General features: G+C 42.3%; 1 protein-coding gene across 1 annotated transcript in view; it reads left to right on the top strand.

Moving 5' to 3' along the window:
- METAP1 (methionyl aminopeptidase 1) overlaps positions 1 to 25016 on the top strand; it is a 61650-nt gene that overhangs the window by 12804 nt on the left and 23830 nt on the right. The window contains exons 2-8 of the mRNA XM_089680579.1: positions 7624 to 7675; positions 9640 to 9752; positions 11303 to 11363; positions 13366 to 13457; positions 13688 to 13771; positions 19289 to 19427; positions 19546 to 19677. Of these exons, the coding sequence (XP_089536705.1) occupies positions 7624 to 7675; positions 9640 to 9752; positions 11303 to 11363; positions 13366 to 13457; positions 13688 to 13771; positions 19289 to 19427; positions 19546 to 19677 (673 nt within the window). The remainder of the gene's footprint in view (positions 1 to 7623; positions 7676 to 9639; positions 9753 to 11302; positions 11364 to 13365; positions 13458 to 13687; positions 13772 to 19288; positions 19428 to 19545; positions 19678 to 25016) is intronic.

Here is a 25016-nt window from a genome sequence, read left to right as displayed (position 1 = left end):
TTTTTTTTTTTTTTTTTCCTTTTTAAAGCATATGTTTAACTAAAACTATAAACAGAAGAATCAGCACAAGGGATGCAATTTACAGTTGGTATGATGTGTCCCTTTTACCTATGCTTCTGGTTTTAGTAGAAATCTTGCTGTGTGTGACCTACCCCTGCAGTCTTATGGCTTTTTCCTGTCTGATCCACCATTCATGGAAGCCTTACTACAGCTTCTATGATTGGAACATGATCTCTGAGTGGGGGAAGGGCAGATGATTGGCAGCTCCTCCCTTACATTCACAAATCCTGTGTCATTCATAGAAGCTGTAGTATGGCTTTCATGAATGGCGGATCAGGCAGGAAAGCACGAGCATAGTGGAGCAACTCTTGATGAGAGCTTCTGACAGCATGCTAGTTGTGTTAACCCCCACTGTACCAGAAGATTATGGCATCTGGGGAGGGTGGGAGGGGGGTTGGACAAGTAAGACACAGCAAGATTAAAAAGGTGACACACCATACAAACTCTAAATTATGTTGCTTTTGTTCTCCATTTTTTTTAGTTTTAGGTTTTAACCGTTTGCCCTCAGCCCTCTAGCAGACGTACTGCTACAGGGTGGCAGGGCTGCGCAGAATCACGCATATATACGTGATTTGCATTTCCGGGTAGGGGGCGTGCACTATTGGCAGCTGGAAATGTCAATCACTTTGTCTCAGCCGAACTCGGTAATCATCGGGGAGAGACCTGTGTGTAAACACAGGTCTCCCTCCGGTCAGCGTAAATATACTGTTTTGTATCTCTCTGCACATCAGAGAGATACAAAACAGCAGGTCTCCCTAGTGTAAAAAAAAAAAAAAAAGCACACAGTTAACCCTTTGATCGCCCCAGATGTTAACCCCTTCCTGCCCAATGTCACAAGTACAGTGTCAGTGCTTTTTATTATCACTGATCACTATTTTCGTGTCAGTGGCAGTTCCCACCCATTGTCAGAATGACCGCCACAGTCCCACTATAAGTTGCTGATTTATACCACCATTACTAGTATAAAAAAAATCCCAGTGTATATGCCGCCATTTGTAGATGCTATAACTTTCACGTAAACCAAATAATTTACACGTATTGGGAATATATATATATATATATTTTTTTCTTTTTAGCAAAGACATGAAGCAGAATACATTTTAGCCTAAATTTATGAAGAAATTAGATTTTTTTTTTTTTAAATTTATTGTATATGTTTTATCGTAAAAAATATAGATTTTTTTTTTTTTCAAAATTGTTGGTCTTTTTTTGTTTATAGTGCAAAAAATAAAAACTGCAGAGGTGATCAAATGCCACCGAAAAGAAAGCTCCATTTGTGGGGGAAAATTTTTATTCATGTACAGCGTTGCATGGCTGTGAAATTGTCAAAGTAACGCAACGTCGTATCGCAAAAAATGGCCTGGTCAGGAAGGGGGGTAAATCCTCTGGAGGGCAAGTGCTTAATGAAGTGACCGGGGCATAGAAACAGCTGCAGTGTAACACAGAAAAATGCAGATGTTTTAGATTTCTGCACTGCAACTCACTTGAAAACTGCATTGAGTGTGAACAGGGTACATAGAAAATAATTGCTTTTTTGTACCCTTGCATAGATTGGTGTGTTTTTTTTTTTTTTTTTTTTTGTTTCTTTTTTTTTTTTTTCCTAATACAGGAAAACGGCTTTGGCACACTAATCATCTGTAAACCCACTTCACTTTTTACACAAATTTCAGTGCCATAAACAAACCTTTTGAGATGAGAGCTAGGAGCTAGGGGGGGGGGAAATGCCTTTTGTTAGTTTTTGTCTTTAGGGAATTGGTTGGGAGGAATCCCACAGCAGCAGGTCATGAATGCAGGGGATGTCCATGGGGACTTTAGCAGAAGAAAGCACACACTGGGGGCTAATGCTATTATGCGTTAGGTGCATGTGAAAAACCATTGCACACTAATCCTGGAATCACTGGTAGCAAGATGAAGCTGGCAGCCTAGCATATTCATTACAGGGAACTCCAAGCAAACATAAGTGCTGAGTAATGGTATCAAACTGTTCTATTCAATAGAAGCTACCGGAAACCTAGCACTGGAAGTGCTTTAATTTATGGAAATGTCAACCAGATAGTGTGGCCAATGGCACACCTCTTGCCCCTCACTTTTGGTCTATTACTGTTATGGGTATCCTTGGTTGTTTTCCAAGTTTCCTGAATTTGTTGGGGGTGAGGTGCTGTTCTGCTTGGAAGTTTAAAGGATAAGTTCACATTTTGGACAAAAATAAAAATGCACATTTTTCAGGTAAAAAAAATGTGTATTATTTTTGTCCAAAGAAGCCTGTAAAGCACTACACCAGCGATCAGTAGATCACGGATGCCATGCAGGTCTCCTGCAGACCTGTCAGAATATGTGCTTGCTGTACAGGATGTATGGTCAAACAGATATTCTGATAGGAAGCTTCAATGAACTACCATAGCGCTCCACAGCACCGTGGTAGTTCATTGAAAACTACGAGCCCACAGCTGCTAAGGCTGCTGGGACTTTAGGGAATCATTTACAGAACTCTGTGAATGAGTGACACTGCTGTCTGGGTGGAGCCCCACATGGCCACGCTGTTTTCAAATCTGACAGATAGTACATACTATCTGTAAGAGGGAGGGGGGGGGGGGGGCGGCGGCTGCGGCTATGAGAACATGTTACATGTTCCACCCTAAAAACGGGTGTAACATGTTCCACAGATTAACTTATCCTTTAATGCTGAACTCCAGGCAAATGCAGAGATGTAATACATATATGGTAACTGTTTTACCTTCCAAAGGATTTGGAATCTCTCTGAGGAAGGAATATATCACTTTCTCCAGCTGATTGAACAGGGTAGGAGCAGCAGAAGATTTCAGAAATCACCCCTCTGTTCTGTCTGCTTTCCATTCCTATTATGGTGCTTGTCAGTACATTTGCCTGATCAGCTCCTAGTCCTGCCTCTTGTTCTCTGATTATGATTGGTAATGTATAGGGGATTTCAAGAACTAAAAGACAGTTATCTTGTGCTACCACCTATGTGACTTTAAATTGCAGCTTGTGTAGCCACATTCTAGAAAATTACGCTGCCTTAGTTTTTGCATCATAATGTATAGGGGATTGCAAAAGACTCCTAAGATATGGTGCAATTTTTTCTGAACCTTGCCAAAGGCACGATAACACACTACTATGTTTTGTACCGTGCTGCATTACAAAACCTAGTACATGCATCTTTTTTATTGTGCAAGGCAGTCAGTTCAAATTAATAGCCTGCCTTACCCTAGGTTAACACCTATGCAGGTTGCGTTTGATGCGTTTCTGCATTGCGTTGTGTTGCGGTTTGCCTTTTTGCACTTGAGTTCTTGCTGTGCTTTTGATGCGTTTTTTTTTTTTTTTTTTTTTTAACATTTTTCTTGTTGCTAGGCAGATTTAAAACGCAATAAACAGTTCCCATTGAAGTCTATAGAATCAAAAACGCAACTTTTTTTTGCGTTCAAGCCATTCACATTTCAGTTTATTTTTATTTTTTTGATGGGGTGGGTGTTGTATTAAAACCTTTAAAGAAAGTTAAAATCTAATTGGCAAAAAATATTGCACCTGCTTACCTAACTGCTTTTAGAAACAGCTGATGTATCTGCTTTGTGTCTCCTCTCCACCCTCTACATGACTCAGGAAATTAACCTGTGTACAATGCAAAGTGGGTGGGTAGCTTTTGTCTGCACCTAGCCTTTTGTGTCTATGATGCATTTTATTGAAGACGGGATTAGCATTAAATGCTTAGCATATACATTTCAAATCACACAGTACGCCTTGAAGAAAAAGGTTACATTAAAACTAAATTTTTTTTTTTTTTTGGTGGGCATAGCAAGATTGTGAACAGGTAAGCCCATTTGCAGTTGTATTTTATCTGTGAGTATTGTAGTTTCACCATCTATCACAACAAAAGCTCCACATTTTTGGGGAAAAAAATCATTCCCCTCTAGGTTATCAATGTACATTGCAAGGATTTTAACATACTTTATTGCAGATTCCTACCTTTTTTTGTTATTCAGAAGGCATAGCTGTTTGCTTGTCTGTGTCCATGGGCAGAGTGAATCTGTATGGCTGCTGCACCTGCAGGGCTCTACGGAGGAGAATTGCAGGGTCTGCATCCCTTGACACCCCGATCATGCCGATCCAACTTTTGACATTGTGTGACTTCCAGTGAGGTTGCATGATTTCGGATATCATTCTGACTTGGGGTGCAACTTGCAAGACATCTGTGGCTTGCAAAAGACAGATGTCTGCAAGTCGCCCCTGAAGTAGTGCATGCACTGCTTTAAAAATTGGTACGGCTCCGACCAAGTTGGAATTACACCATTATGACTGCTTTAATTGTGGACAATAGGGTGCAAATTGCCATGCAATTTGAAACTCGCATGGCAAGTCGCACCTGGTGTTACCAGGCACTTAGACTTGATTTTCCTTTTGGAAGTGTCTCACCAAAATTTACATTTTGTTGCAGGGGATGCCAAAAAAGTGACTTGTATTTTAGTGCAGACTGCTGGGAAAATCAGCCAATTACACAAGCAGAAAATGACATTTCTGGGGGGCATTCTGTACACCATCTGTATACAGAACACCTCCAGGTAGCCATATTGAACTGCATTTTACAGAAAATGATAGCGCTACAGATTGAAAAGGAAAGGTAATTTTTAATATTAAATTACAATGACTTGTCACAATTGTATATACTATATATTTTTCTATTTACCATTTTCCCCACAAACGTGGAGTTATCCTGTAAGGAAAAAAAAATGAATTGCGTACCTAGTTAGTGTTTCGGGAGGCTGAAGGTTTTTTTCCGTCATGTATTCTATGCATGAAGGTAAAATACCGTCAGTGTGCCGCTCCCCACCTCCAGTACTTCAATACTTACCTGAGCCCGATCTCGATCCAGCTATGTGCACAAGAGCAGCAGCTCTCCCCTGTCTTTGCATCCTCATTGGCTGAGACGCAGCAGCAGCACTTCTGCTGTCAGTCACAGCCACTGAGAATGGGGGCGGAGCCGAACCACACACTCTCAGGAGCAAGCATTTACTAGTGCACTCAGCAGGGGGGAGGAGCCAGGTGTGCTCTGTGGTAAACCATTGCACAGAGCAGGTAAGTATAACATGTTTTGTTTTTTAAATCTGAACCTTTTAATATCACTTTAGCTTTTTGAATGAATTATTTAACAGTACATGCAACTACAGAGTTCACCAAAGTCTTGTTTTAAAGTTGTACTGCTTGTTAGGATTATGTATATATTTTCATAGTCTGGCCACATTTTTAAGACCAGCTAAATGTTTTTTTTTTTTTTTTAGTTAGAAATATTCATGTGTGTTTTTGGTTTTTCATAAGTATGGGGACAGCAATCTGATATTGGGATGAATTTTGCTGGTGAGATTTTTATAGTCGCATGCACACCAGAAAGAGAAATGACATCCAGGGAGCACCCATTGAATAACAGGTGACAAGAGTTCACTATGCAGCTAAAAATAACATCGGGGCTATTAAAAGAAGAAAGATGCAGTACGCCTTCTTGACACCCTCATTTTTTTGTGTGTTCTTGTAAGTTAAATACATTTCTAAAACTCTCTCTTAGTCAAATACATTGTCCATATCACCATAGTAGTAGTTTGATCATTTCTTTCCACCCTCAAAGGATTATGTTCAGCCAAACAAATAGGATCATCACATTCCAGAAACCTGTTATAGTCTTTTTTAAGTTTTTGATCAGAATTGTGCTGTGCAGTAAGGTGTGGTTTTTTTTTTTTTGTTTTTTTTTTTATATATAGCAGCCAGCAAGAACATTTTGTACCAAAGTTCAGATTTTTTTAGGTCAGCAGCTCAAAGCACTAAAGCCATTGGAACAGCGACAGCCAAGCGCCTATCATTTTCAGGAGTGGTGTACAACATTGACCTACGTGCTTCCCTCTGTACAGGTTTCCCTTTTTTGAAACAAAAAAAGTGTCTGTAATACTTACTACAGCTATCTGCTCCCCCCAGATACTTGGGAGCTCTATTCAGATGGCTTTGCCAATGCAGTTCGCGTTAAGGGCTGCCCCTTGCTGCTCTTTATTTTTTTTACCCCAAGGGTGTTTTCATACTGATGTGGGTATACAGCACAGTGTGGTTTTCATGCGGTTTACCTGCTCTTTGTCATGGACTTCTATTAGATCAGGTGGTTTTGATGATTTTTCTCCTAGGGCAACTGAGCATACATGTGTGAATAAGCACACTTGGAAAGAATGGGATTCTGTGTAGTCAGGCATAGAAAAACTAGGAATGCACCAAAATTTCGGCCATCGAAACATACTGGCCGAAAATGGCTCTATCGGCATTTTGCCGATAGGAAAAATTTAGGCGATACAGGGGACTGTGTGTACTGCAGATATAAGGGGGGGTGGCGGCGGAGAAAGGCAGCTGGAGAGAAGCAGTGTATACAGTGACTGGCTGTCACTATATGTCAGTGCCAGTTTTTAAATGCAATTGCCAGGTTTTTTTGTCTTCTCTATAGCTCAGAGAATCAGCTGTCACTTTCCCCGAGCTAAAAGAAACCGTTTCTTTTTAATTTCTTTCCCGAGATAATAGAAACAAAGTTTGATTCATTCTCTGAGCTATGGTGAAGAAAAAAAAAAAAGCTGCCAATTGCATTTAAAAACCAGCATTGACATATAGTGACAGCCAGTGAGGGAGCCTCTCTGTAAACACTGCTCCTCTCCTACCCCCTCCTTGCACACACTGCCCACCCCCCCATACAAAGATGGTAGGAGAGGGGGTGTGAGAGCATATGAGTGACAGGCCATCTTTGTATGGGGGGGTGGGCAGTGTGTGCAAGGAGTGGGTACGAGAGGAGCAGTGTTTACAGAGAGGCTCCCTCACTGGCTGTCACTATGGGGTTTATTTACTAAAGCTGGAGAGTCCAAAATCAGACTCCCTTCTGCATAGAAACCAATCAGCTTCTAACCTCAGCTTGTTCAATGAAGCTTTGGCAATGAAACCTGGAAGCTGATTGGTTTCTATGCAGAAGGGAGTCTGATTTTGGACTCTCCAGCTTTAGTAAATAAACCCCTATATGTCAGTACTGGTTTTTAAATGCTATCACATATCCTCTCCTAGCCCCTCCTTGCACACACTGCCCACCCCCCCATACAAAGATGGCCTGTCACTCATATGCTATCACATAGAGGACTATTGGTCCCCTATGTCTTAGCAATAAAATCATAAGTTAAAAAAAAAATAAATAAATATATATATATATATATATATATATATATATATATATATATATATATATATATATATATATATATATATATATATATATATATATATATATATATATATATATATATAAAAAAAATTGGAGCCTCCTCACATGCGCAGACATTTCGGTTTGGTTTTCGGCCACATGCATTTTGAATTTTCAGTATCTGTTTTGGCACCAGAATTTTCATTTCGGTGCACCACTAAGAAAAACTCTCGTATATGAATGGGGACGAAGGGTCAGGTTATTAATCTTTTATTTTATTAAAGAAAACCTATCTTGTGTTTTTCAAAAGAGATCATAGCTTTCTGTTTTTTTTTCCTTTGCAGGAATGTTTCAGAGGAAGCTGGGCAACACACAAATTACTGCACAAAAAAGCAAGTAAGTAGTTTGGCCTAATATAACATCCTGATTGAATTTCTATGACTGAATGTGAGCATAGCAGCTTACGCACAAGGCAAATAATTGTCATATTTCTGAGTAGAAATACAAATCTACCCAATATGACTGGATATGAACTATTTAATATGGTTGATTTGTTTCCTCTTGCTTGGTTATTGCAATTGCTGTCAAAGTTTGCTGTGTAAAAAAAAAAAAAAAAATGTTTGCAAGGGTCTCTGGTGACACAAGATCGGTGCTGTGTCAGCTGAAATAAGATGCATGCTAAGAGAAATAGCTTGACAAGTCCAGCAGATAATGCAGAGCAGGCCCCCACCCACTGTGTCATATTCACTGCAAAAGAATGCATGGACTCTAGCCACAGCAAAAATATTCACTATGAAATGGGAACAAAATACTATGACATTTGTCATTAATACAAAACATTCAGCTGGTGACATACTAATATTACAAATACTTTATGATCAAGTGGACCTGACCTAAAAGGGACCTAATGGTAAAACATTGCTGAAGTGCAAGCGCCTCTACTACGATTCAAACTGATACCTGTGCCTTTGAGCTGTTTGGATGATTGGCCCAGGCTGTACAGGACATTGACTGCTCTCCAAATTGAACTTAAGCCTGGCCTCTTGTGACACCAAGCCTGCCATCTGTCATTCAGCTGTCAAATTCCAGTACCTCCACTGTCCACTGAAGTTCTGACTTTTGAATGTTGATTAATAATGGTGGGACTGAGGAGCAGTAGGAGCCAGCAATGCTTAATATAGACTTGGAGAGAAGCTTGAAGCCCTTTTTGACTCCTTGACCTAGGATCTAAAATGCTCCCCAGATACATGTTATCAGGCTTAAGACTACCACAGTTTACTTGCCACAAGGTGTACTTTAGCACTACAAACACTGACTCTTTTTAGACCACAGAGAATTTTTAGCTTTTGTTTATTTTCTGTACAAATGGGCTAGATTTGAAAAATTGCCCTATTTGTTTTTTTTCTTTGCCCTTGATATGGAGAGTCTTGTGTTACAGCAAAATAATATGCACTGATCAGCCATACATTATGCCCTCCAACCATAACATGACTCGCGCAATATTGAGTAGGGCCACTTTTGCCACCAAAACAGCCCTAACACATTGAGGCATGGACCTCACTAGACTTCTGAAATTGCAGCATGCTGTGGTACTCTGGCACCAAACCATCAGTAGCAGATTGCTACCTTCGCCAGCTTGCCTTCTTTCCATAGTGCATCCTGGTGCCATCAAAACATGACTCACCAGGCCAGGTGATCATCTTCTTGCATTTCTTCGTGGTCCAGTTCTAATGCTCACATGCCCATTGTAGGTATTTTTGGCTGTGCCAAAGGCAACTAAATAGAGCCCTCAAGCTTCTGGGGGGTCAGCATGAGCATACTGACCCTTTCTGCAGCTAGCAGCCCCATATGTATCAAACTGAGGCACTGGGGTTCAGTTACTAAAGTCGTAGAGTGCAAAATATGGCTCACTTCTGCATAGAAACCAATCAGTTTCTGACCTCAGCATGTTTAGTTAGGCTTTGGCAATAAAACCTGGAAGCTAATTGCTTTCTATGCAAACGTGAGCCTGATTTTGCACACTCCAGCTTTAGTAAATAAACCCCACTGTGTTTTCCGACACCTTCCTATCAGAACTAGCATTAACTTTTTCAGCAATTTGAGTTAATGCGTATGTTTTTATGGATTGCTCAAATCCTTACTCTTGCCCATTTTTTTTGCTTTCAACGCATCAACTTCAGGGACATGTTCACTTCCTGTCTAATATGTCCTGTCCACTTTCAGATGGCAGTGTAACAAGATAATCCATGTTATTTACTTTATCTGTTAGTGGACCTAACATTATGGCTGATCAGTATAAAAAATAGTTATAAAGTAAAATGTGTATTTAACTGTAATAATGTCTCTGTTTTGTAATATAGAAGATGACAAAGGCAAGCGTGAGGTTTCCCCATGGACAATGGAAGGTGAAGCCAACACAGATCCTTGGCCAGGCTATAGATATACTGGAAAACTTAGACCACACTATCCACTGGTAAGTTTAAATTTCTTGGTCACGACTGTGCAACAGCTTTTACACGCATCTTTGTAAGAAAGTAAGCAAATTACTTTTGGGTGTTTCCTCCTAGAGCAGGGGTGGGCAAACTTTTTGACTTGAGGGCCGCAATGGGTTCATATATTGGGCCGGACCAAGAGTAGTTGAATGATGTGTATGTGTCATCCATAGTAAGTATAGTAATATTCCCCCATAGTAAGCATAGTAATTAATCCCCCATATAGTAATTCATCCCCCATAGTAATTCATCCCCCATAGTAATTCATCCCCCCTATAGTAATTCATTCCCCCCATATAGTAATTCATTCCCCCCATATAGTAATTCATTCCCCCCATATAGTAATTCATCCCCCATATTAAGTCCCCAAGTCCCCCCTGTGTCAATTCACTTACCTTTGCTCCGCACGTTCCTCTCGTCGTCTTCCCGCGCCGTTCCGGTGTAGCATGAAAATCTGTCTCCTGTGAGGATCTGTCCCCCTCGACGTATCTGCGCATGTGCCAGTTTCAGGCATTAGCAGCCGATCGGCGATCTCCGGCACATGCGCAGATACGTTGAGGGGGACAGATCCTCATAGGAGACAGATTTTCATGCTACATCGGTCTTCAGGGCGGACTGTGAGAGGAGCCTAGCTCCGCGGGCCGGATTAAAAGGTTCGCCGGGCCGTAGTTTGCCCATTGCTGTCCTAGAGGGATGCTTTTCTTTTCTTTTTTTTTTTTTCCACAATTATCCTCTCATTCACAGATCAGTGCTGAAGTTACCCTGTAAAAGGACTGTGTCCTCTTCATATGACTGGTGGTCGCTATGCCCACTTTCCCCCCAACCTCTGGTCTTGTAACTTATCTTCTGTAGTTTTACAGTGAGCAGTGACATTTACATTGCTGCTTGCTGTGGCGGGTGGACCTAGGGGTGTCAGAATCCCATTATGACATATCTGCTCTCCTTGCTTCATTTGAGTGACAGGCCAGGAGACATTTGGCCTGCCATGCCCACCTATCCCTGCAATAGGCAGGCTGTTGAAATCCGTATTCTGTTTCACTCTAAAAGCCTCTCCTATTTATTCGTCACTCAATACTCTGTTTATACTGTAAACACTTTGCTTGTTTTGCATAATATGCATGAGGGGTACATAATCAGTTAATATGCCCTTTTTATGTATTAAGAAACGTAGCTGAAAAGACCATGTTGTACAGTGTATGCCGCAGTGAGTGTCGCACTTCTGATTCCAGCATGAAAATTCTCACAATTCCAACAACATACACACCTGTTGTGTATATGAATTCTCATTATGGGAGTTGTAGTCTCAATACGTGGTGAAGGAAGGTGATGTTTCTGAGATCCTTGCATTGCCTGGGCATAGAAGAATCTCCTGTATATGCCTATTGCATCACTGGGTTTTAAATCCAAGAGAAAAAAAAATGTTATTGCACTAATAGAATAGAACCATTTTGGAGATTTTATTGCAAACATAGAATTCTTGTATACCATAAGTCTGCTCCATCACTTGTTTTTCACTTTATTTCATTTATAGACACCCATGCGACCTGTCTCAAGTTATATACAGAGGCCAGATTATGCAGATCATCCTTTAGGTAATTTTTATATGACTTTTATATACTTTAACATCTATTTTGTGTAGGCGCCAGAGGGATCCAAAATGTATGTGGTTTAGGATGCCGCCTCTCCTTTTGACCATTAAAGGAGAAGTTTAACCGTTTCAATACCGTGCAATTTTACACCTTCCTGCCCAGGCCATTTTTCAGGTTTCAGCGCTCTCACACTTTGAATGACAATTGCGCAGTCATACAACATTGTACCCAAACTAAAATTTTATCATTTTCTTCACACAACTAGAGCTTTCTTTTGGTGGTATTTAATCACCGCTGGGGTTTTTATTTTTTGCTAAATTAACAAAAAAAGACCAAAAATTTTGAAAAAAAACACATTTTTCTTTGTTTCTGTTATAAAAGTTTACAAATAAATAATTGTTCTTCATAAATTTAGGCCGAGATGTATTCTGCTACATGTCTTTGGTGAAAATAACCCAAATTAGGATGTATTATTTAGTTTGTAGGAAAGTTATAGAGTTCACAAACTATGGTATAGATCTGAATATTGATCAATCCTGAAGTACTGACAGCCAATCTAATTTCTTGAGGTCCAAGAATGTCAGAATAGTACAGATATCCCCAAATGACCCCTTTTTGCTGAGTAGACAGTCGGACGTACTTCATAAGAGGCATGGCGAGTTTTTTGAAGTTGTATTTTTTTGTCATAATTTTTCCGAAAATGAAAAAATGAAAAATATTATTTTCACTATTTTTTTTTTTACATACTGTCACCAGTGCAGTACAGCGTCATCATATAACTGGCATGGCGGTGAACAGGGACACTGACTGGTGACAGTATGAAAAAAAAAAAAATTATATTTTTTTTTAATTTTTTTTAATTTTTTTATTATTTAATTTTTTATTACATTTTTTTTTATTTTTTTTAAGATTTTTTTTCATATTTTACTATGACCAAAATAGTACAATGTTACCATAGTAACATTGTACTACTTTGGGGAAGTGATCAGAATTTTTTTTTTTTTTTTTTTTTACACAATTTGCTTATAGCAAAGAATTACTTTGCTATAAGCAAGCATTTAGCTGAATGAAATCGATTCATTCAGCTTTTTTTTTTTTTTTTTTTTTTTTGTGCTTAGCTGTGATTTGGTCACAGCTAATCACATGACATGTGCATGTGATTAGCTGTGACCATTCACAGCTAGGCACTAGTATACAATGGATGGCATCATGAATGAAGCCATCCATTGTATACAACTGTCATGTGACCTGCTGTGATTGGTCGCGGCAGGTCACATGGTACCGGCAACGGGAGCCGGTACTCGGATCTGTCATCGGCCGTGTCCGAGGTGCACGGGCGGTGACAGATCCCGCTGCTGCGCCGCTCTGCAATAGCGCAAACGGCGCATGTGCGGGAGCACGCCAAATGGCGTGGACCCGGAAAGCTGCAGCGCTTTTCAAGCCGCCAAACGGCTATTGGCCGGGCGGCTAATGGTTAATTAACAATCAATCATACTCACCTAGGTGGATGCAACATCGGTCTGATGTTGCATATATATCGCCCACTGCCTCAAAGACTGCTGATCATTCAGTTCAGGGTCCTCAGTGAGCAGAAAGCTGGTGATTGACAGAATTTTGGGTCCTTGCACAGAGGTTGTATGTATGTATGTATATATATATATATCTATATCTATATCTCCGTATTTTGGCTACTGGTCCACAAGCTGAAAATCTTGCAGACTGTGTATGTGCTGATACTGTAACCCATTCCCTTGTGTGCTTTACCATCCATGCTTTACCTGGTAAATATAAAACCTGCTATCGTACATTATGTAAAAAAAGACCTTTAAAAATATGTATAGATTATTGGTGCATATTTATGTATTTATTTTATATTTTACACACAAGATGCTTGTCGGCAGTTGATTCTGCTAGTTGAGATCTATCCAGAACTGTTGTATGGGCTTTGGTTGGACTTGCCTTTTAATGGTGATTTATGCATTTATATTTCATTTTTTTTCCCCAGGAATGTCCGAGTCTGAGCAAGCCTTAAAAGGAACTTCACAAATAAAAATTCTTTCTGCAGAAGATATTGAAGGAATGCGTATAGTGTGTAGGGTAGGTGTGTGTGTGTGTGTGTGTGTGTCGTTGCATTATTTTGATGGTGCAGTCTTGATTCTCTGAAGTTCTGATTCAACATGAAATTTATGCTTTTCTTTTCTCTTTTCTTCTTTCTCAGCGCAGTAATGGACAAATCTTAATTCTATTTTAGATTCCAGCATTTAGTTGTGTATAACACTAACCTAATAACCATTGTATTCTACAAATTGTGTTCTATTTACTTTTAGCTGGCAAGAGAAGTACTTGGAGTTGCAGCCATGATGGTTAGACCTGGAGTCACTACTGAGGAGATAGACCATGCTGTCCATTTGGTGAGAGCTAATTTCACTTATGTATTCTAAAACTGCATGCTTTGAAATGTTTTTAACATTTGTGGCTATTATATCACATCTTTGGTCTTTTGATTTTGTAGGAATATAGTAAGTGTTAAACTTATAATGAAAAATGGGTGAGCCACCTTGGTCTTGGGGGGAATAGGTTTAAAGGCTAAGTTCACATTTTGAAAAATAAATGCACATTCTTTTGCAGGTAAAAATGTGCATTAATTTTTTTTTTTCCTGCAGAACATTGCACTCACGAACTGCAGATTGCGTATTCAATGTCAGGTTCCTACAGATTCTCAGGATAGCTGTCTGCCTGTACGAGGCAGGGGCAGGTAGCTACTTGAGAGCAGGAAGATCAATGAACTTCAAGAGCGCTCACCAGTAGCCTTGTAGTTTATTGAGAACAACAAGCTACCAAATGCAATATCTGACAGTACTTGTAGTATATTATTTCACAGGAAATTGTGAATGCCATCCACACAGCCGTACTGTTTTCAAATTGTGACAGTGGGTGCAAGGAGAAGATCCCCCGCCCAGTATCAGAGGGGGGATCAAAGGGACAGAGGTGCAAATGCTATAACATGTTACATGTTCCACCCTAGAAACTAGTTGACCATGTAACATGTTCCAAAGGGGAACTTATACTTTTAAATACTGTACTTCAGGTGCTGGAACAGACCCTCAGTTGTGCTATAGAGCCTTAAAAAAAAAAAAAAGAAAATAAGACATGATTTAAGTTTAGACCTGTTCTATGACCGCTTTCCTTCATTCTCTTAGGACCTAGTCTTTTTTTTTTTTTTTACTCTGATCTTATTTGGCTTGTTTAGAAGATGTTGCCTGGTTACTTCATCATTGAGTTAAATTTTCAGAACCAAAATGAAATCATACCAATTGCTAACTATATGGCAAAATCTTCAATTGTGTAATCAAGTTTTGTAATATTCAGACTTTGCTTAGATAGTAACTCCACTTTTGGTGAGAGAAAAAAATCCCTTCTGGATGATCTATGTACATTTGGAAGGATTTTAATAAACTTTATTACAGTTTTCTACCTGTTTCTGCTTTGAAGAAATACCGGTTTGTTGCAGTGTCCTGTGCGCAGTGATTCTGAATGTGAGAGACTAATTCATAATCGCCTGATGCACATTCAGTGTTCTGATGTGAAAAGTTGTAGTGTTTGCATCCCTTTTGAAAGAGAATAAAACTTAGGAAGGGAGGTGGTCATCCTCGCTCCCCAGCGACAGTTCCACAGTCCAGGAAGGGAGGTGGTCTTCGTCCCGGCCCAATAGTCAACCAGAGTGGAGGAAACTGGTTTCCTTTCCCAGCAGCAGTGTAGGGACTCAGAAAGTCGCTCCACAGCAGAAGTCCAGGAGATGGAGCAGCTGGCTCATCCCCCCCCAATGGCAGTTCAAGGACCAGGGAGGGAAGGTAGTTGCCCTCCCAAGCGGCAAGACCACAGTCTGGGAGAGTGGTTGTCCTCCTTCCCCACAGTCAGCTAGAGTGTAGGATGTGGGGTTCCCAGCTGAAGAGCTGGCAGCAGGGCAGAGTGCCACTGGCCTCTGTGCTAGCACCTCGTGTCTTCACAGCTTCAGGGAGTTAGGGCAGCCAGCCCCTCTCCCCAGCAACAGACTGAGCCCTGGAAATGGTAGACCTCCCAGCTGAAGCACTGGCAGTCAAACAGAGGGTTCACAACCCCTGCCCCTCATCTGCCGATGATCACACTTCCCTGCGGCCAAGAATGGAGATGGTGTGATCCGACTATGTGGGTTCACTCTGCCCAACTAACACATGTCCAGGTGGAGGTCTGGGACCTGGTTAGTCATCTTTTGAGGGGGGAGAAGTGTGACAGGGCCAACCGGGACAGGGTCTTTTGAAGGGGACTGCAGGCTAGCCTCTCGCCTACTGACCGTGGCCCTGGCATCTGAGGAGGCTCTGTTTTGGGTGGTGTGTGCCAAGGGGGGGACCTTTGGAGTAGTGTTACTTCAGATTCATGATCATGTCTCCCCAAAACACAGAGCCTCTGAGAACTGGAGCATTAGGATAAAGATTTGGGGTCTCTGTGCCCTAACAAGCATTGACTGCTTCAAGCTCTTCTTCCTAGGCTTGCTCTAAGAAGATGTTGATATAATCCTCTCAAAACAACCTGATGCAGAAGACTCTAGCTCTAATCTGTTTATTAAGGCATTGTGTTTACTGTCTTTCTACCATTGTGTGCCTCCTGGGTGTGCATTCTCATTGTTAAGTGAGTCAGTTGAGTCACTTATTGTTTCTGTCTGTCTGCTAGTCCGCCTAGAGATGTGACTAGTACTATGTCCACTTTACCTTATTACCAAACCTTTTGTGTGATGTTTATCTGAGTGTATAAGATTTGTTTTTATTCATGTGGGGACTGCTTCTATTCTTGAAGTGTATATAAATCGGTGTTTCTGTTCAATAAAGTGTTCCAGTTTGGCATCTAAGCTAGTGTTGTCTACTCTTGGGTGCATTGCCTGGTTATAATACCTTGGTCCTGTGTCCTAGCGGCGAGGAAGCCATTCTCTGACGAAATTTCCCAATCTGGGTGACAGGGGTTCTGTCACAAGTATCTCGCCAAAAATGAACTTTTTTGTTGCAGAAAGTGCCTATAACCTGGCTTGTTTTTTAGTGCAGAGTTCCTGTGGAGGCATTCTGTACACTAGCTGTGTACAGAACATCTCCATATTGCGTTGAACAGAAAATTACAGTTCATTTTTACTATTAAATTATAATGTGGCTTGTGTAGCAGTTGTTTATATTTAATTTTTTTTTTTTTTTTTGCTAGATTTTTCCCATGAAAGTGGAGTTGCCCTTAAGGTTGCATTTATCCAGCTACACATGCATAGATCATTGAAAATGTTGATCTGTTTGTGCATACTTTGCCAGCAAAACTCAAATGTTTCAGTGTACACTGTGTGCACAATTGGGCAAGTTGTATTTTTGAGGATTCATTTCATTATAACTACAGTGCTTTCGGTCAATCCAAAATGTTAAGAAACCTGAATATTTAAAGAGTAACTGCGGTTATGGCTTTCTTTGGAGAATATCTTTGTGTGCACAGTTATTGGGATTTTAGTGTGCAGAATTATAAATGAAAATCGAAATTTTTCCCATCTCACTTGTTTGTTCTCATCTGTTAAAGTGAGAATAATAAACAAGGAACTCAATTTCTGACATTTCGGAAAAGAAAAAACAGTGACATATATAGCCATCTATCTTTCCAAGAAATCCTAAGCCTTCCATTCATGGAGTCTGTCAGTTTCTTAATCTGTTGACTATCAACTTTTTTGTGCAGCAGCAACCACAGCCTCCCAGAAATTATTCGGAAAGGTGCACTGTTTTTCTTCAAGGTTAATTTCCTGTTTTAATAGGGGTCCACAAGTACTTAATAGGGTTTAGGTCATGTGAGGAAAGGGGCCATGTAATTATTCTTTCACCTTTAAAGAGGAACTGCACTCGATCTGAGCACCACAAACCAAAAATGTTATTTAAATCCTTGTTAATATTCAAAGCAAACTCCCCCATCCATCCATGTCTCAATGCTTAATTTTGCGACAATTCATTTTGAACAACCCCCCCTGGCATTTCTGGCAGTGGCCACCTTGAGTAAGGGCAGATGATTTGTGTAGCATTTACTTTAATCCATCTGCTCTTAGCTTAGGCATTTGCTAAGCTGAGAAAACCCACTCCCCTCCTGAAGACTGCTGGGGATGTATGATGTCATTTGCCTAGGCATGGAAACCAGGACGTGACTGCAGAAATGTAAAAAAAAAAAAAGTTTACAAGTAAATATTATATACCTTCCTATCAATTTACTAATGCTTTCAGCATAAGGATTCAAAATATTCAATGTTGATTGAGAAAGTGAAGTTCCACTTTAAGGCCTTTACTGGCAAAAAACACAGTGGATTACCTTGATGTATGCAATGGAATGGAGCATTGTCCTGCATAAATATCATAGTCTTCTTAAAAGATGCAGACTTTTTTCTTGTACCACTGCTTGAAGAAAGTCTTCTAGAAACTGGCAGTAGGTTTGGGAGTTGATTTTGAGTCTGTTTTCCGCCTGAAAAGGTCCAACTAGCTCATCTTTAATAATACCAGCCCATACCAGTACCCCACCTTCACCTTGCAGAGTCGAAGTGGAGCTCTGTGCCCATTACTGATCCAGCCATGGGCTCATCCATCTGGTCTTTCAAGAGTCACTCTCCTCTCATCAGTCCATAAAACCTTTGAAAAATCTGTCTTCAGACATTTTTTGGCCCAGTCTTGATGTTTCAACTTGTGTGTCTTGTTCAGTGGTGGTCGGGTTTCAGCGGTCCTTACCTTGGCCATGTCTCCTGAGCCCTGAACACCTTGTACGTCTGAGCACTCCAGGTAAGTTGCAGCCCTGGAATATGACAGCCCTGGAGGATAATGGGTTCCTGATAACTTCTCGTTTTGATTCTTCTCAAATCTTTGGCAGTTAATTTGCATCTTTTTTTTTTTTCCCCTCAACTCATGTCTTGCAACCCTGTTGACTATCTGCATCAAAACGTTTGATGGTTCATGATTATGCTCCAATTTCTTAGTGATTTCAAGAGTGTTGTATCCCTCTGAAAGACTTTTTAAAATTTTTGATCTTTTCGAGTCAGTTAAATCTTTTTTGGCCCATTTTGCCTGAGGAAAAGAAGCTAAATAATTGTGCACACCTTGATATAGGGTCTTGATCGATCTCCTTAGGCCACACCCTCCCTCATTACACAAATACACATCCCCTTTGTGCTTAAATCCAATAAGCATTCAAGTTTATACAGCTTGGATTTGGACAATATGCGTAAAAATGATGATTTGGTCAAAATACTCACTTGCCTAATAATTGTAAAGTGGATGTGTTAGCACAACAAGTCTTGGTCTAGCAAAACTAATTCTGGCATTGGAGCTCTGGGAATGGAGAAAAAGCATTAAAGTATAACTAAAGGCAAAACTTTCTTTTTCTTTTTTTTTATATGAATTGCAGAGGGATTAGAACCCCTGTCATTTTTTTTTTTTTGCTGTGTGCTCCCCCCTTAGCTAGATTCATCCTCTGTTTGTCTTGTTTACCATTAAAAGTGAAAGTAAAAGAAAATCTCTAATTTTGGGTTGTCCCCAGAAAAGTAATAGAGGGGAAATCTTTCAATGGGGACACTAATTCTGTGAACTAGGGATCCTCAAGTAATTCCCTTAATTTGCAGGGATTTCCTCTCACTTCCTGTTTGGTTCTGGGACAGGAAGTGAAAAGAAAACTCTACAATGGGACACGGATGACAAAAAAAAAAAATCAGGGGTTATAACCCTCCCTTCCTTTATCTAAAATGAAATAAAAGTTTTGCCTATAGTTCTACTGTAAGAGGGCAAATTGTATAGTCGTGGTTACATAACTGACATAATGTATGTCTCTGTATGCGCAGAATATTTAATTGGGGCAATATCATCTTTTTCTTTATTAATGTGCTTCTTGCATATTCACTATAGGCATGCATTTCAAGAAACTGTTACCCTTCTCCACTGAATTATTATAACTTTCCAAAGTCATGCTGCACATCAGTAAATGAAGTGATCTGCCATGGTATTCCAGACAGGAGGCCTTTGCAGGATGGAGACATTGTAAACGGTATTTCTAAGCAATATTTAATACAGAAAATAGAGAATGAAGTTTTACCATTTTGTATTTTTAGAGTATCTCTGAAATGCAAGCATTTAATCTAGCCTCTGGTCATGGTGTTTTCCAGTGGACATTACGGTTTATCGCAATGGTTATCACGGTGATCTCAATGAGACGTTTTTTATTGGAGAAGTTGAGGAGGGAGCCAAAAAGCTTGTCCAGACAACATATGAGTGCCTAATGCAGGCTATTGATGAGGGTGAGTGTTCGACTGACAGTTGATACATGTTTGTGAGTTGTTCACAAACTATGTTCTTCACATGAGGAACATCATCTAATTGCCTACAAACAGCATTACAGTTTTTCTGTTGCTAAGGAAGCATTACTGATTGGAGATTCAGTGCAATCTGTTGACTCACAAACATTTTGAATGACTCTTTGTAATTGATACAGCTCAAAGCCTATATTTGTGATTTCAGTCTGTGAAGTCAAATATCCTGATGTACCTCAAAGCCTGGGTTAGCCTTGCATAGCACTTTGGTAAATGTAGTCTGTAGTGTATGCTTGACATAGTTCCCGATGAGTATGCACTCAGTATATAGTACTTTACAGGTTGGCGACAGTGTATGCATTAGCATGCATGCAGTCAGTATGCTTGTGCTGACAAACCTTAAATTGTACGAGGTTTAAAGTCAAATTCTGAAATGTAACCCCCTCCTACTCCCATTTTTTAATTATCTGAAGCTGTGGTCACGTGATCATACAGCTATGGATTTTTCTCCTGTCAACTCCCTACTAGGATCTTTCTTCCGGATGACCATGTCACTGCCTGAATGATGTGGACAATTCCCGTTGGTCAGCCAGCAAGTGAGGTCCTGTTAGAATCTAGAAAAGATCTGATGTCAGAGCCAGAGGAGTGAAAGGGACCAGATGAGGCTTAAAGTGCATGTGCATGAGTTCAGTCGTCCTGGCTACACATGCACAGCTCGGTATACATTCTAATGAAGACTGAGGAGGCAGGTAAGTTTATTTTATTGCAGATGAGACATTGCATGTCTCTTCAGCAATAAATAGCCTGTCTGTTCGCAGGTTTTTTAACTTTATTGCAGGCCATAGATGGGTCGTTTATCTGTCGAAATTTCGGCCGATAATCATGCCGTGGGGCCAGCCTGTCGGCCATTTTTCGCAGATCTCCTCATTTATTTTTATTGGTCATGCTGGAAAATCTGCGAAAAACGGGCATGGGTGGCCGCATCGGCAACGGGGCCGACCAATTTTTTTTTTTTTTGTTTATCGGCCGAAAATTCGGCCGATAAACAGGCCGTCTATGGCCTGCCTAAGACTCTAGTTCTGCTTTAATGTGCAGAGCTGGATTAGTGGTTCCCACAGACGTAAACTGCATCAGTGCAGGTGGGTTTAACAGACTTTACCAGGTAAGGAAATGTTTTGTTGACTCTGATGTAATTTGCAGTCTATTCAGACAAATGGGTTGCCAATCGCACAGGAATTGTTTCGTGGATGTGTGGTTTTTTTTGTTTTGTTTTTTGTGTGTGAACCAGCCCTTTTAAAGCAAATTTCAGATTTTTTTTCCCTCTACTTTAACCACTTAAGTCCCCAGGCTTTTCTCCCTAAATCCCCTTGAGTCCTAGAGCATTTGTTCCGGTTTTGCAAATTACTTTGGCGTTTTTGTAGTATAGCCTTATTGTATTATACATTTTTGTGTTTTTCTGCACATGTAGGGCTTAAATTTGGTAGCACATTTCGATACATAATTTTTATTTTCTGAGAATATATACATACATGTACAAGTGTTAGACAAAAAAATGGAAACACTACACGATTTGCAGGTGTAAAGATGAATACATGTTATGCTTTGAAAGCAGAAGTGATGTAACATTGTTTTGCTTCCACTGCATGAGAAGACGCCTAGATAACGGGTGGGAAGCCTCACTTTAGTCTTTCACTGCATGTGCTGTTAGTAATATTGAATCATAACCCGCAGGGACTTCGTCGCTGCTCAAACTCTCTCCAACCCCCTTCACCCTCACTCAGCTACCCCCTCATCATTTATATTTGTGTATATGTTGACCAGCTCTCACCTTCAGCTGCACCCGTTTTACGATTGGTGTCTGTTTCCTGAGAGAAACATCCCCCACTACTCATGTGATCCTTATCAGCTTCTAATTGGGGTGGAGTTGAATGTTCATTTGAGCATCTCCCTATAAATTTAGATCAGCTCATGGGGGAGATCTCTGATGGGGGGCACAGTCTCTGATGGGGGTGCTGCTTCAGATTGAGTGCGGCTTAGAATGAGTGCATAGAAGAAGCAGTTAAACGCAGCAGTTGAACTAAAGCAGGAGAACTCAAGCAGCAGGAAGACACAACAACGGCAAGAAGCTCTACTGCATGCTGGAAGACTGCAAGCAAACACCCTGGGAAACCTCTTACATGCCTGAGTCCCACTCCGTGTACCTTTTTATATAATACACCCCTCTTCTCCTTATCATATTACTATCCTCTGTTCCCAAATCTCATTTCTTTACCCCTCTGCTCCACCCGACAACCTGTACATCTCCCCCTCACTGCTATCATCTCCCTACTATTGCTCTCTTCACCTCCCCAAAATGCCTCTTCCACTCCTTCTCATTTTCCTCTCCTCCATTCCCAAAATCCATTCACTATATTCCTCTGCCCCTCCCAAACAATTGTATATTGTGTCCTCACTGCTTCCTTCGCCCCTCTATGGCACCCACCACCTCCTCCTATTACTCCACTCTCCCTCTGACCCAAACACCTCCACTAGGAGTTTCTCTCGCTCCTGCACATCCCGCTCCCATGCCACCTTTCTCACCCTTCTCCTCCTCCTAGCCGCTGGGGACATCTCCCCGAATCCTGACCCTCCACCTCCCTCACCCGCTCAACACCCTCCCACCTCCACGTCCTACTGCAACCCCCACAACTTAGTATCTGTCCCCCTGCTCCCTAAAATCTCCCCCCCATTTTCATGTGCACTCCTGAACGCCCGTTCGGTGTGCAACAAGCTTACCGCCATCCACGACCTCTTTGTTTCCGGCTCCCTCAACCTCCTAGCGATCACAGAAACCTGGATCCAGCCCACTGACTCTACCTCCCCTGCTGCACTCTCCTACGGAGGTCTCACCTGGACCCACTCACCCAGGCCTAACGGTCGTAAAGGTGGTGGGGTTGGTCTGCTCCTGTCACCGCAGAGCACCTTCCGAGTCCTCCCAAACCCCCCCTCCCTATCCTTCTCCTCCTTCGAGGCCCACTGCGTCCGACTATTCTCCCCAACCCCCCTGAAGATTGCTGTGATATACCGGCCTCCTGGATCTATACCCCGCTTCCTGGATGACTTTTCCTCCTGGCTACCCTTCTTCCTCTCCTCTGAGCTACCCACCATCATCCTTGGGGATTTCAACATCCCTGTCAACCTCGACAACCCAGACACAGCCCGTCTCCTCCACCTAACCTCCTCCTTTGCACTTGCACAGTGCATACAATCCACCACCCACTCCGACGGAAATATCCTGGACCTTGTCTTCTCCAACCGCTGCGCCCCCCACAACCTTACTAACACCCCCTTCCCTCTCTCTGACCACAACCTGATCACCTTCTCTATCTCCTCGTCCTCCAACGCCTACCCCTCCAAATGTCACACTACTACCAGCCGTAACCTCCGCAACCTTAACCCTGCCCCCCTCCACTCTGCAGCTGATCAACTCCACGACCGCATCCTCCCCCTGTCCTGCCCCGACTTGGCTTTGACCGCCTACAACAATGCGCTCTCAACAGCCCTTGACTCACTAGCGCCTTTCCCCACACGCAACATCAGACCCCGACCGCTCCAGCCCTGGCAGACTGATCACACCAAAACCCTCAAACGACAAAGTCGTGCCCTGGAGCGACTATGGCGCACAACCAAATCCCAACAAGCCTTCACCCGCTATAAATCTGCCTTCCGCACCTACACCTCCTCCCTCCATGCTGCCAAACAGGCCTACTTGACCCTCATCAAGGCCCTCTTCTCTGCCTTCAACTCTCTACTCTCTCCACCCCCACCTCCACCCAGCACCTCACTCACTGCCCTTGAGATTGCCAATCACTTCAAAAACAAGATTGACACAATTCGCAAGGACATTGCCGCAACTCACACGCCCTCTCAACCCGTCCCCTCTCACACAGCTACCCCCTTATCCCCCCTCCCCCTCGACATAACCCGCAGGGACTTCGTCGCTGCTCAAACTCTCTCCAACCCCCTTCACCCTCACTCAGCTACCCCCTCATCACCCCTCTCCCACGGCCCCACCACTGCTCTGACCTCCTCTTCCACCCCACCCTACATTCCTCATACTGAAGCTCCCCCCACACTCTGCACCTTTGACCTTACTACCATCGAGGAAGTCTCCAAGATCCTCTCTGATGCCCGCCTCACCACCTGCCCCCTCGACCCTATCCCCTCACAACTCCTACGACCTCCCTCCCCCTCCATCCTACGCTCCCTCACCCACATCTTTAATCTCTCCCTCTCCTCCGGCACTTTCCCCTCCCCTCTGAAACATGCACACATCACCCCCATACTTAAAAAGCCCTCCCTGGACCCTAATGACCCGAACAACCTCAGACCCATCTCCCTGCTCCCATTTACATCTAAACTCCTCGAGCGCCTAGTCTACACCCGCCTATGCTCTCACCTCAACGACAACAACCTCCTCGATCCCCTACAGTCTGGCTTCCGTCCCCTACACTCCACCCAAACTGCCTTACTCAAACTCTCCAACGACCTTCTAACCGCCAAAGCTAATGGCCACTATTCAGTGCTCCTACTCTGTGGCCATCGACACAGTCGACCACCCCCTCCTCCTCAAAAAAACTACACTCCCTCGGCCTCAGAGATTCTGCTCTCTCCTAGCTCTCATCCTACCTGTCACAACGCTCCTTCAGCGTTACCTATAATGCTGCCACCTCCCCCTCACTCCCCCTCTCTGTTGGGGTCCCTCAAGGCTCCGTCCTCGGGCCCCTTCTCTTCTCCATCTATACCTCCTCCCTTGGCCAACTCATACACTCTCACGGCTTCAACTACCACCTCTATGCCGACGACACACAAATCTATCTCTCAACCCCCCACCTCATCCCCTTGGTCTCAGCCCGAATCACACGCCTACTGAGCGACATATCAGACTGGATGTCGCTCCACTTCCTTAAATTGAACCTCTCCAAAACCGAGTTTCTTGTCTTCCCCCCAGCCCGGACACCACCCCCCAATGATTTCTCCGTCACATCCAACAACGCTACCATCAAACCCGCCCTGCAGGCCAGAGTACTGGGTGTCATTCTGGACTCCAACCTATCCTTCCAGCCCCAAGTCCAATCTTTAACAAACTCGTGCCGCCTCCACCTCCGCAACATCGCCAAAATCCGCACGTTCCTAACCCCAGAAACCACTAAACAGCTCATCCACTCCCTCATCATATCACGACTCGACTACTGCAACTCCCTCCTCACTGGCCTGCCTCGCCGCTGGCTATCCCCGCTTCAGTCGATCCTGAATACGGCTGCCAGACTCATTCACCTTTCCAACCG

This window comes from Staurois parvus, unplaced genomic scaffold, assembly GCF_062004578.1.
Source record: "Staurois parvus isolate SC_StPar_1 unplaced genomic scaffold, SC_StPar_1.0 ptg000244l, whole genome shotgun sequence".
NCBI lineage: Eukaryota > Metazoa > Chordata > Amphibia > Anura > Ranidae > Staurois > Staurois parvus.
Note: the sequence above shows the minus strand (reverse complement) of the source record. Positions and strands in the feature narration are given on the sequence as shown.